The sequence below is a fragment of the Cyprinus carpio genome, chromosome B15 (genome assembly GCF_018340385.1).
Source record: "Cyprinus carpio isolate SPL01 chromosome B15, ASM1834038v1, whole genome shotgun sequence".
NCBI classification, from domain to species: domain Eukaryota; kingdom Metazoa; phylum Chordata; class Actinopteri; order Cypriniformes; family Cyprinidae; genus Cyprinus; species Cyprinus carpio.
The window spans coordinates 15300806-15314523 of NC_056611.1; the positions used below are offsets into that span (position 1 = coordinate 15300806).

The 13718-nt window shown below is 35.2% G+C and overlaps 1 protein-coding gene across 1 annotated transcript in view; it reads left to right on the forward strand.

Moving 5' to 3' along the window:
• Positions 1–13718, forward strand: part of sgsm2 (small G protein signaling modulator 2) — a 124243-nt gene that overhangs the window by 104075 nt on the left and 6450 nt on the right. The window contains exons 3-15 of the mRNA XM_042739414.1: positions 1423–1587; positions 2119–2186; positions 2384–2532; positions 2621–2755; positions 4294–4418; positions 4834–4901; positions 5090–5253; positions 5766–5898; positions 8143–8277; positions 11888–12047; positions 13134–13198; positions 13305–13450; positions 13565–13693. Of these exons, the coding sequence (XP_042595348.1) occupies positions 1423–1587; positions 2119–2186; positions 2384–2532; positions 2621–2755; positions 4294–4418; positions 4834–4901; positions 5090–5253; positions 5766–5898; positions 8143–8277; positions 11888–12047; positions 13134–13198; positions 13305–13450; positions 13565–13693 (1642 nt within the window). The remainder of the gene's footprint in view (positions 1–1422; positions 1588–2118; positions 2187–2383; positions 2533–2620; positions 2756–4293; positions 4419–4833; positions 4902–5089; positions 5254–5765; positions 5899–8142; positions 8278–11887; positions 12048–13133; positions 13199–13304; positions 13451–13564; positions 13694–13718) is intronic.

A 13718-nucleotide genomic window follows, 5' to 3' on the forward strand; every position in this document is an offset into this window, starting at 1 on the left:
TTTTTATTTTTATTTTACCCCAAACAGCACTATTCATTCTTGGCTTTCTGCACTTGTGACAGTGCCCTAAAGCAAGAATTTTTTTTCTTGGATCTTCCGTGATTTCTTCATTTCTCCAAGCACAGCGACGACTCTGTCATCCTAGAGCTGGTGTCTGGCTCTCAGTAAAAACTAACAGTGCTTTCTGTAATGCTGTAATGCCATCTCAGCCAAAACATACAGTACAGTACTGTTTAAACGTTTGGGGTTAGTAAGTTTTTTTTCACGTTTTTGAAAAAAATAAAAATAAAAGTCTCTTATGTTCACTAAGGCTGCATTTATTTGCTTGGAAATACAGTATAAACAGTTATAATAAAAATAACTGTTTTCTAGTTTAATGTAATATTATATAATATAATTTATTCCTGTGATGGCAAAGCTGAATTTTGCCAGTCTTCAGTGTCACATGATCCTTCAGAAATCGTTCTAATATGCTGATTTATCTGCTTCAGAAAGATTTCATGTAATTATCAATGTTAAAAACAGTTGTGGAAATCCTAATACATTTTTCTCAGGATTATTTGATGAATAGAGAGTTCAAAATAACAGCACTGAAATCAAAAATGTATAGAAATGTATATAGGATAAATGAAATTTACTGTCAATTTTGGTCAATGTAATGCATCCTTGCTGAATAAAAGTATTAATCTCACTTGCTGACCCCAGACTTTTGATCATTAGTGTAACTGACCCTTCGCAGAGAGTTTGATTGACCGGGGATCTGACCAATCATAATGCCGGAACTGTGTAAAATTGTTTATTGACATCTTGAAACAGTGTACCTTTTGATATTCACTCAAGTTTATTTCATGCTATAACTAGTAAAGAGGAAGAGATGATCGGTTCACGTGCCACTTAAACCGAGGCTCTACAGCGATATGTCACGACACATTAAAGAGCCACAAAATGGTATTTATTGTTTGAATGTCTTAAAAAAAAAAAGACAAAATTTGGAGGCGGACACTTTGTAAGACAAAAGTTATCTGCGCCGTCTTGTCTGTCGGCACGTTGTCAGTGTCCTCTTTGCTCCATGAAGTATTTTTCACTGCGTGAGAACATGATGTGTAGTGTGAATGAGAGTGCCATGGCTTGTCGGACATAACAACAGAAATAGAAACACAGTCATAATCCCTTTGTGTCTCTTGCTTCTTTCATAAGGCCAGGCAAATTTATGTTTGGTTTTTTGTCTGTTTATTTTTTGATAAATAGAAGCCTATTCTTAGCAAAAAAAAAAACTTTTTTGGGAAATTTGTTTCTTATAAAGTCTTCAAGATTATTACTATTGTGTCATTTGGTCACATAAAACAATTTGGTTTGTAATGACTCTATTTGCTTATGTTTTGTGTATGCTTTTTTGAACATATTATTGATGGTCTTTCTCAGGAGAATCCAGAGCACAGGACAGGAGTCCCTCCGGAGGCAGGGCTCCTCTGCTGGCCGAGCGCCTCAGCCACTCTCTGTGCAGGCCATCAAGCACATATGGGTCCGCACAGCCCTCTTTGAGAAAGTCCTGGACAAAGTAGTGCAGTATATTGTGGATAATGCAAGGTAATTAGCAACAGTACTGTATTTCGGTTCATGCAAATTTGTAAGATTTAGTTTTTAGGATTTAATAAAAATTATAATCTTTAGCAAGTCTACAAACAATTATCAGTTTTTTGTACTGTACATTATAATGTTGCGATGCTTATTTTCACTTTATCTTATGTAAAATTAACGATTTATGAGTGATTATTTGAATTTATTTAGGCAAAATATTAAAGAATTTTAATATCAAACATTTATCTGTTATTAGCATAACATGAAACATTTTTAAAATTTTTGCTTGTTTTTTTAGTGTTTTTTTTTTATTTATTTGTATTAATATTTTTTTTTTTTGATATTAGTTGGTGTTTAACATGCGTTGCTCATCTCTCTTATGCAAAGTGTTATTTGCCAAGATTAAGGCTTGCACTTTATCATTTGTCCATGGTGATTGTTTGGACTGTCACATGGAGCTTGTGAAATAATGTGTTATTTGTTCAGCCTTTGGAAGAGGTCTCTGGTTATTGACATATTGCTGTTTGTGTGTGTCTGTAGTAAGTATTATGAAAAGGAGGCCCTCATGCACGACTCTGTGTTTGGCCCGATACTGGCGGCACTGCTGGGTGAGTCTATCTGATGCATAAAACACACTCTATCTCCTCATATTACAGCTAATCGAGATTTATAGATGTTGTTCAGTAATGGTTCAAATGGTGTAAGCGTTTATTATTTTATTAGAATTCACTCTTGCATCACAATATGTTATCACATTACAATTTGTTTTGTGTAAAAAATCAATATTTTTATTGTTCATCTATAGTCGGGCCTTGTGCTCTAGAGTACACTAAGCTCAAGACGTTGGATCATTTCTGGACGGATCCGTCAGCTAATGAGCTGGTCCAGAGGCATCGAATTCATGGGGCCCACAGGGGCCAAGAAGTGTCGCCGGGCCGTAGGCCTGCACTTGGGGTGAGAATATCATACGTATAGGGGTGCTTGTGCAGTAGTTTTGTTCTAGTAAATAATCCAGAATCCAATATTGGTGGTTTTTCCTCAGATCCGAAAGCGTCAGTCCTCTGGAAGCATGTCTGAGGACAAGTTTGCAGCCTCAGCGAGAGAGTATGTCGAATCCCTTCACCAAAACTCACGCGTTCACTTGCTCTACGGAAAAAACAATGTACTCGTTCAGCCGGTAAGACAGTACACACACACTCTAAGGAAAAAACAATGTGATGGTTATGCACTTTTAGGAAAACTAGTTTGACTAGTTCTTTTGATGATTGTAATTAAAGTAGGGCTGTCATCGTTAGCACATAGTTAATTTTACAATCCTAAACACCTTAAAATTATTTAACGCAGTTAACGCAAAATTACTGAAGCGCAATTTCTATTCTAACCCTTTAACCCAATTTTGCTCCTCTGCTTGGGATCAGATCGTTTTAAGCTGGTAAACTCCGGGAAAGTTTTCAGTCCAATGATCCAGGAAGCGAATGTGTTCAAACAGTCCATCCAAAGCAGCGCTAATAAAGGAAACCAGGCTCATTACATCAGAGATTGCAGAGCTCTTTCATAGTGACTGTCTCTGAAGAGCGTGAGCCCTCACATGGTGCGCTATGTGAAGTACAGACTGAACGGATTGTCAATATATCCCACCACTGTATGGCCAGATAAGACTGGATAAACAGTCTCGCTAGTAGAGTTTTGATGGATGAAGACTGCGATCAAGGTCATATGAAGTCAGCAAGTGGTCGGTTTAGGATTTTTTGTTTATTTTTTGGCATGTCCATGTGGTCCTGTACGGTATTGCAACTTGAATGTAAAAAAGCTCTTTGCTGTTGCACTGTACACATGCTATAAAATTCTAATTTGTTTTCTTTCATATGTGTATTTGTCTTGAAAAAAGCTTGCAGAAAATACAGATTTTTGAGAAACACCCTTTAATCTTTTGGTGTACTTTGCTGGATATAGCAAATGACAAAATAAACATTTGAAACGATAAATGGTCTATGCTTCATTTCATGAAGTGTGCGATTAATCGCGATTAATCACAGAAAAAGGTTTTGATTAATTAGATTAAAATTTTTAATCGATTGGATCTCAAGGACTGCTGGTTATGAGGACTGAGCCAGAGTGGTGTAGATAGGTAGATCTGTTCAAATTGTTGTCTTCCCTTGTGTAATGAATGGTCAGATGGCTTTCCCTGGCATTTTTAGCTCTCCGGCCCATGCTGACTTCCCAGCTGCTAGTTGGCTACTCTTGTGAACTGGAAAAGGCAGACTGGATTAGCCATTACACCACATTAGATTTGTCATCAAATGAGTCAGGCATGGACTGGATGTGTGCATGAAAGTGTTTGTGAGATTTGCAATGGTGACTGATGCAACTGGGCACAGAGAGTGCTGGGTCTGGCAAGGACTTGTAGAAATCAATAGTGTAAACGACCTTTGCCAAAAGGTTTGCAGTGATTCAAGGTTTAATTGGATTTCTGTGTGAAACCTGATGTGTTTCGCAGCTCTCATCATCACAGTGAATCGTCAGAGACGTTTTATTTATGTCACTCTGTTGCTTATAACACTCATTTTTCTTTTGTTTCTCCTTTTTTCTGCTCTTTTCCTTGTATGTTAACTTATAAGCAAAGAAAAGTGTGTATTACTGCTGATTATATTAGATATTTTTATACACAGTTGGGGAAGCCACTGTGTTTTATTGATTGGACTTTGTTCTTTGCAGAAGAAGGACATGGAAGTGCTGCGTGGTTACCTGTGCCTTCATCAGACGGCTGAAACACTCACGCTGAAGTGGACGCCCAATCAGCTAATCAATGGAACTCTGGGAGAATGTGACTTGGAGAAGAGGTAATTTATACTGTACCCACATGGGGAAATCTGGTAAAGTAGGTCATCAGATAAAATGGGCCGGAAGAGCTTGGAATGATTTGAGATGGTCAATCACTGCAATTCATTTTGCTACAAATGTACTTAACATCTAGGAACTGAATTGATTGGTCCAATATTACTAGGTTGGACAGAGCAATTACTTTTATGGAGGATGCACTGGAAAAGCATAAGATGAGTGTCCTGATGTGCTGATTGCTGGTTTGTAATGATAAGGTTGATATGTTTGTAAGAAACAAATAGACATCTAAATGTGAGATTATTTAGCAAAAACAACATTGATTATTTAATTGAAAAGACTGTTACGTTGCTGATCTGTTTTAACAGAACAATTTTCTTTCTTTCTCCCACTTTTTTTTTTTTCATCACCCTATAGTATTTACTGGGACTACGCTTTGACTGTGCCTTTAAGACAGATCGTCTGCATTCATTGTCACCAGCGACGTGAGTCTGATTATATTTTATTATACTATATTATTGTTATTTTTTTTTTTTTAAAATTTTGTTTTTTTCAGATATTATGTTTTATTTTATATTATATTTTTGTATTATTTATTTTTTTTTTTCTCATTATATCACAGATTTTTTTATTATATTATATTTAATTTTATATTCATGTGAATTTCTCTTAGTGGACTGTGGGGGTACTCTGGTGTTAGTGAGTCAGGATGGGATCCAGCGGCCTCCTCTGCTCTTCCCTCCTGGGGGTCACCTGCTGGCTTTCCTGTCCTGTTTGGAGACCGGTCTAATGCCCCGGGGTCAGCTTGAACCCCCGCTCTGGTCCCAGAAGGGCAAGGTGAGTGTTTTGCTGCAGAAGTTAATACATATGTCATGTAATAGAATGTTGAAATTTGTCAGTAAAATTTCAAACATCCAAATCATTAAAGAATAGAATGAAAATGAAAATTAAGATGCTGAAATTTTACTCACCCTCAAGGCCATCTAAGATTTGGATACATTTAGCATTAATTCACTTGCTCTCCAGTGGATCCTCTGCAGTGAATGGGTGCCGTCAGAATGAGAGCTCAAACAGCTGATTTAAACATCATAATAAATAATCCACATGACTCCAGTCCATCAGTATGATGTTTTAATGGAATCTCATTCTGACGGCACCCATTCACTGCATAGGATCAATTGGTGAGCAAAAGAAGTAACGCCAAATTTTTCCAAATCTGTTCTTATGAAGAAACATCACATTCTAGTTTTTTGCTTGTTGACACACTGCAGATTAATTACAAAATGATCATTATTTAAAGTGAGAAGCTGAGTTTAGTTTGATTATGACTGTGTGTGTTTGCTTAACAGGGTAAAGTCTTCCCTAAGCTTCGTAAGAGGAACAGCTCGGCCCGTTTATTGGATCAGGATGGAGTTGTAGAGGAGCAGATCGCTGCAGACTATGTGTTTCGCATCGTCTATCCGGGGCACCGTCAAGACTCAAGTGAGTTTCAGCAGAAATATGCATGTCCTCCTCACATCTCTGTCTCTGTCTCTCTTCACACATCCAGTATCTGTCCATCTATCCATCTTTACGTACATAATTTCTGTGTGTCTACTTAAGAGTCAAACACTTCAAAGCCACACATTAAAATGAATGAATCTTGCTTATAATTAAATTCATATCATTTTAAGTGTGACTTAAGCATCCAAAAGTACTTTTCTGTGGCCAATCTACATCTTAAAACCATATTGGTACTCATGTATCCATTACTTGCAGCCTCTCTTCAGCCAGAACCTGATTTCCCGGATGTGTGAAAGCTGAACAGGGCTGCATCTATGGGATGATATTAGACTCAAAATTATTAATAGATGCACGCACAATCATCCATGTACTGTCTTACTAACCACAAACAAATGGCTTTCAATTTGAGTCTGTGGAATTCGGGATTAAATGATTGATTTAATCAATTTGAACAAATACAGACATGTTTGTGAATAAAAATGTTCTGTTCTTCATTAATATATCATAAATTGCTCATGCAAAGTGGAATCCGTGCATTTATGGATCAGGTGACGCATGCATTTATTGACATCTTGTTTGAGTCAATCTTGTTCGGTTTGAATTTTGAGACTTCTTTTTTGCAGTTTGCAGCATTTCACGAATGTGAGAATTTGTAAATGTAGTGATAAAAATTTGCATTTGTGGATCAGGCGATGCGCATGCATTCATTCACATCTCTTCTGAGTCGATTATCAAAAATATTTTTTTTTCTGTAATTCAACGGCACGTTGTCAGTTATTCCTCCATTGTATTTTTATTATTATTAGTAGTAGTAATAATAATAATGATATGGATTGCGAGCTGTGTGTGTGGATTGGACAAGGATAAAAGGGCGGAACAAAATTCTCAAAAAACCCCAATTAGAATCGACTCAAATGCACATTTTAATCGATACATTCACAAATTATGATACTTTAATACAAGCTATAACATTTGTATTCACAAATATGTCTCTATTTGAACAAAATGCTGCGCATTAATGTAATTCTTAACTCTGCAGACACTGGTTTGAGTGTAGTGATGCACATTTTTCAAAACATGTACATCTTAATGAATTGCACTTGGCCTTGTTCATTGGTAGTTGTGTGTGTGGGTGTCATGAAATGCTAAAAAACTGTGAAAATGAAGTCTCAAAATCCAAATGAACCAAACAAGATGGACTCAAACAAGATGCCAATAAATGTACGCGTCACCTGATCCACAAATGCATGGATTCCTTTTTGCATGTTTTAGCATCTTTTAGCAATTTATTATATATTAATGCAGAACAGACTTTTTTTTATACACAAACATGTCTGTATTTGTTCACATCACTGCACAATTATTTAATCCTGAATTCCACAGACTCAAATTGAAAGACATCTGTTTGTGGTTAATAAGATACATGCATAAAATTTATGCAATACATGGATAATTGTGCGTGCATCTATTAATCATTTTGAGTCTAAAATCATCCCATATTGATTTCCCGGATGTGTGAATGCTGAACAGGGCTGCATCAGACACCTTCCCCACATATTGTTGTCTGTGTGTTTTGTTCTCACTTTTCTGTGGAACATAACAGCTGTTGTGGAGGATGGTTTTTTGAACTGTTCTGACTGGGATGACAGTGCTCCTTTTTATATCTGTGTATGTATGCACTGCAAAAAAAAAAAAAGAAAGAAAACAAAACAAAAATCATCTTTAGACACAGTTTTTGTCTTGATTTCCAGTTAAAATATCAAAACATCTTTAAAACAAGATCCATTTACTTGAGAAGCATACTTGCTTAAGATATCAAGCCTTGTTTTCAAAGAACATATCTTGAATTACATTTAATAAATAATAATTAAAGATTAAAATTAATTTTAAGATTTTAATTTTAAATTTAGGATAACCTTTTTGTGTTTTGATCATTAAAAAAATGTATTTAGGTTTAATAAATTGAAATTTCATAAGGCTTAAAATTAGGTTTACAACAAGTAGAAACAATTAAAATAGCTATTAATTCAAGATGCATTCTCTGAAAACAAGGCTTAATACGGTATGCATTTGTGCTCGTTTTAAGCATGTTTATATATTTTACTGCAAAGCAAGAAAAAAAGTACTGATTTAAAAATGTTTTTTTTTCAGTGTGTGTGTGAGTGGAACGTGACTTTGCTTCAGAGGCAGGTGCTAAACTGTGTTCTTTTATTGCCCAAGCAGTCACTATAAACTACCACCACACCACGGGCAGTCGTGCGCCCTCTCTGGACGACGATGAGGAGGAGGAAGATAGACTTCATGCTATGATCTCTATGATCTGCTCACGGAACCTCACAGATCCTAATGTCATGAAAGGTTTTTATCACCAGTGGCCCACTTCATTCTCCCTCCTTCCTTTCATCCTTCCTCTCCTCCCACTTTCTTTCCATCCCAACTGTTGCCTGGTTCCCACAAGCAGCGACCCAGCAGTGCGGCCGGTTGTCGGTCAGTGAGGGCAGATTTAGACACAGTAGGCGCCTCGAGCGTCATGGTTCCCTTGTCACTCTTAAAGTTGTTGGCCTGATCTGTATGCTTGTAACCATGGTAATATTTGCTGCTAGGTCAAGTGGCACACGTGCATTCCATTGCACAAGAAAACAGGTGATATATATATGAAAAGGCATTAAACGCCACAAGAACATGCTGTTCTAGTAATAGGAAAAGTATGTAAGAATGTGTATTACAACAGTATGCCAGTGTTAGATCATAAATTTGTCTTAAATGCCACACACTCCCATGTTGGGTATTATAATCATTTAAATGTAGCATACTGTACAGTAGTAGTATATTAATTGATACAAATCTTTTTTGTTGAATTGTGTATAGTTCCAACCAAAAATAACTAGGTAGGAAAAATAGAATTATTGATTTAATTGCCATAATTTAATAATAATAATGTTGTAAGTACAACATGCATATAATGTTTGTATAACAAATCTATTTTGCTAAAATGAATAGTTCTAACCCAAAATAATTAGGTAAGAAAATTTGAATTATTGGTTTTATTTGCATAATTTAATATATATATTTTTATTCATTTTTTTATTTATTATAATAAATATAATAAATTGTTATAAGTACAATATTTATATATGTTTAACAAATCTATTTTTCTAAAATGTGTATAGTTCTAACCCAAAATAACTAGGTCAGTAAAATTCTAATTATTGATTTTATTTACATAATTTGAATGATGAAACATTTTTTATTATTATTTTATATTTATATATTATTTTATTCTTATTTTATTTCATTTATTAAATGTAATAAATTGTTATAAGTACAATATGTATATAAATGTAACAAATCTATTTTGCTAATATGTATATATTTTTAACCTTTAACTATGTTGAAAAATTCTTAATTTAAGTCACATTAATGTTGTTTTATTATTTTTCAAAAGTAAACTGGAATTGATTTTATTTTTTTTTTTTTTAGATTATTATATTTTATTATATTATATTATAATAATATAACAATTTCTGCAAAATGACTAAATGTAAATTGATTATATTATATTAATCATATTATATTCTTTTATGCACACAAAACCTGAATGTCCCTTATTTGCACATTTGGGTTTTTAAGTGTGTGTGTGTGTGTGAGGTCAGTACAGTGCACATCTCTCTCTCTCTCCCCCCTGACTCACTCTCCTCCGCTGTCGTCACTCTTTTCCCTCTATGCCTCCGTTGCCGGGGGTTATCTACACTAACCTTTCTCATAGTCGGGAGAGCTTCCACTGCCCTGCCACGTTGTCTGACTTGTTGTCACAAATTATTTGTCTTAGTTTTTTTTTCTTCTGTCACTGCCCGACTGCCCTAGGAGGTATGATGTGCGTTCATGGAGCTCAGACCCTCCTCCTCTCTGCACTGTTGGGCCTGACTGTGGTGGCCAGGCAGCAATGCTTCCGATGATTTGCTGTTTTCCTTTTGCACTCTTTGGTTGACATGAGTAAGTCCTTGGAGAAGTCTTGGTTATTTTTAGGTTCTGTGTCTTTATTTGGTTTCACTGCCATATGCTTGAGGGCTTTGCATGTCAAGTTTGCACACGTTATGTATTATATTTCTTTTTCGTTTTAAACTTTGCGGCGAATGCGCTCCACTGCTTACTTGTCAGAACTGTGTCTTCTTCCCTTTATGAATTCTCTCTTTTCCTCTTTGGTTTGAGTTGTTGTTTTTGTTGCTTTGGTGTTCTTCCTATGTTGAGCCAGTTTTCTGCAATGCTGTTCACTGTAATTCTTCACTAACTGCAGTCACCTTTCATTATATCAGTAAGGTCCTGTGGGGTTCTGGTGTAGTAGACACATGAATGGTTCCGTGAACGCGTCGCCCATTCGATCATAGCCTTAAAAAAGTAACATAGCCCACGTCAGACTTTTAGGGACAGATAGTGAATACATGCTTTCCGTCCACATTGCTATTTTGGTTACAACCAGTGTATAGCAGGTCACCAGCTCCAACCTGAAGAATTAAGGTGAAGAGCATCTACGTTTACTATCAACTCTTTTGGTTCAGTTCATTCAATCTCTTCACATTTTATATAGCTACACACAGTATACATTCCTCTTCTTTATTTGTCTTTATTTTTGTATTGTTTTAATCTGATGCATCCAGCATGGTAGGAGTGGTTACTGTCTGTCCTTCTATACTCCTCTCCAAGCTCTACCAGTGCCTGGCTTGATTTGTGACACTGTGATTGATTGATCGATTGATTGGCAGGTCTCCTGGCATGGCATCCCTGCATCGTTTTACACCTTTTCCTTCTGTTCGTTCATAGATGCATGTTTTTGATATCCTTCAGGTTTGCTTTGATTTCATTATGTGTGACATTTCTGACAGGAAGAAATATCTTGAAAAAGAAAAGTACATGTAAATTGGGGCTGTCAATTTATCATTTTTGTTTGTATTTTTTTTTTAGTGGTATTATTTTAAATTGATTGTTAAATATTCTTTAAGTTAAACAGAGCAGTTCTAGCTTAACGTACAACCTTTAGGCAATGCTTTTTGGCAAACGACACTTATGGAGTGCAGGCAATGTGTTCTTACATTAAAAAAACAACAGAATCGTCCAGAAGAATTATGTTATCGAGTTTGTTTAGAAAGAAATACTTTTTTAAACCAGAGATATGGTGTTTTATGGTGGGGGGTTATTATTAAAAGCAGGAATTGTTTATTCTGTTGTTAATTTTTTCGTAGAGTTAATTTTTAAAAAACCCAGTATAGATGTGATGTAATGGAAAGTTGTGTTTTGTTTGAACCTATGGATAAACAGATTTTATGTTCTATAATATGGAAATAAAACACATATTACAACATCTACAGACATTTTAATTAATGTTTATTATGTGATTTGCATCTGCCAAAATAATGTCTTTAAATAATTTTAAATTAGATGTTTTTTCAATAAAATTGATATGTATAATCCACAATGTGTAATTTTTATATAATTAATTTTAAATTAGGTTTTTAATGTTAATGTATTTAATGTTAATTATATTAATCTGAATACCATTCAAAATGTATTAACAAACTGCTAAATATATAAAACATTCAAATCAGATATATTTAAATGCAATTTAGGATTCAATTTACTCTTCCTTAATTATCTCATGGTTGAGCTGAGGCCTGAAATGCTTTAAGGCCATTCCAGTCAAGCTAAGAGCCTAATTTCCAGTAGAGATGTATTATGGTGTCTGGGATGTGAAATTAACCGTACAACAGCTTCTTATTGTAGAGTAGCTCTGAGAGGAAAGAAAAGACCCATTTTCAGTGATCCTAGTAATACTGATAGTCATATATCTTAAGTATGTTCTTCAAATGCCAGGTTACTAGAGCAGGTTTCATGTTTGCTTGCTTCATCTCTTATTTCCTCTCTCTTTCTCTTGCTCTGCCTCTTTTCCGTCTATTCCACTCCCACGCCCTAATAGACCATGGGGACATGATGGAGATGCAGGGTTTTGGCGGCAGCCCGTTGTCATGGCAGCAGGGCGAGTGCACCAGTCATATGTCATCTTGTCTGTCCTGCTCCACTGGGGGCAGCAACGCTTCCGTCGAGCTTCCGGCGAGCTGTACATGCATGCATGACCGGTGAGAGTTTTATTAGTTAAAAAAACGCGAGCTGTACATGCATGCATGACCGGTGAGAGTTTTATTAGTTAAAAAAACACATTAAAAACAGTAATATTGTTAATTATTAATTCTGTTGATTAAGAGTTTTATTTGTCAAAAAAACAATAAAATCATTAATATTATTAATTATTTTTGTTTTTTTTATTGGTTTCTTTTATGAGTTGAGTTGAATGGATTTTATTTGAAACAAATCTTCTGTAACATTAAAGATCATCTTTACTGTTATTTTTGTATTGTTTATTTTTAAGGATTATTTTTTGTGTTGTTTTTGGAGAATATAATGTTTAATGGATTAAATGCATACCAGCTTAAAGTAACTCTTTTAATCATATTTATTATTTAATTTTATATAATATTGTCATTTCTACTATGTATTGTTTTTCATATTATATGGTAGAAAAGACATTTTTAACATTTTTGGAATAAAATGGCAGACAACTTTGTCTTGCTTAGCATTTAATGTGTCCTAAATATGTACAATTAAATCATATTTTCACACTTACGCATTATTATTTCAATTTACTGGAAATGACACAGTAGGATGATATTTTTCTTAATTTTTCTTTTTTTTCATTTTTTCTCTCATTCTTTATTGATTGTGTCTTTAGTTGGATGATATTTTTATTTTTTTTTGTTTTAATAGTGTTTTTTTTTTTTATTATTTGTTATTATAATAAAGTTAGTGTTGAATTTGTTTTAGATCATTATCACACAGTAAATATTGAAACTGTTTAAATATTCTTTGTTGTACATTCTGACATGTAAAAGATGATACATAAATCTGAAAGTGCTGAAAGCGGATAATGAAAAATTTCCAGTACAAAAAAAAGTGACTAAAAAGCATTACAAGAAAAAAGAAAACAAGTGACTCCAATACATTTTTAAAGTGACTTTCATATTACAAAAAAAGAAAACAGATGAAATCCCTGGGACATAAGTAAATATATATGGAGTTTGGCTGTAGTTTGCATATATGTGTGCAAAAGCATCTGAATAGTCTTCCTGTATTGAAAGATTTAACGGATGTTTCCCTTCTGTGTCCAGTATTCCACTGAAGATGCTGTGCCAAAATATGAAGAGACAGATTGTGTCTCGAGCGTTTTATGGCTGTAAGTCCAAAGAAAATCTGTGTAACTGTTCATATCAATAAGTACAAAACCCCCTCAGCTGTGCATACAGTGCTGTAATGCTCTTTTGCCCTTTTTCCATCTGTAGGGCTGGCTTACTGTCGGCACCTGTCCACTGTGAGGACGCACCTTTCAGCACTGGTCAACCACAACATTGTCCCTCCGGACAAGCCCTTAGAAGCCTCTGGAGGGCTCAGCAAAGATGTGTGGAGTAAATATCAGAAAGACTGTAAGGTTAGCCTAGTACTCTTCAGCTCCGGTCATTAGAGTGTACTAGCAGTCAGTGACACGTACCGTAGGTTGCAGTAGTCCCGCTGTCTCCATCTGTCCCCTTTTCTCTCTTGCCAGAATTATAAGGAGCTGGAGCTGCTGAGGTTGGTTTACTACGGAGGGGTGGAACATGAGATCAGAAAGGAGGTGTGGCCATTTCTGCTGGGCCACTATAAGTTTGGGATGGGCAAGAAAGACATGGCTCAGGTAAAGTTTTATAAGCACACTTCTT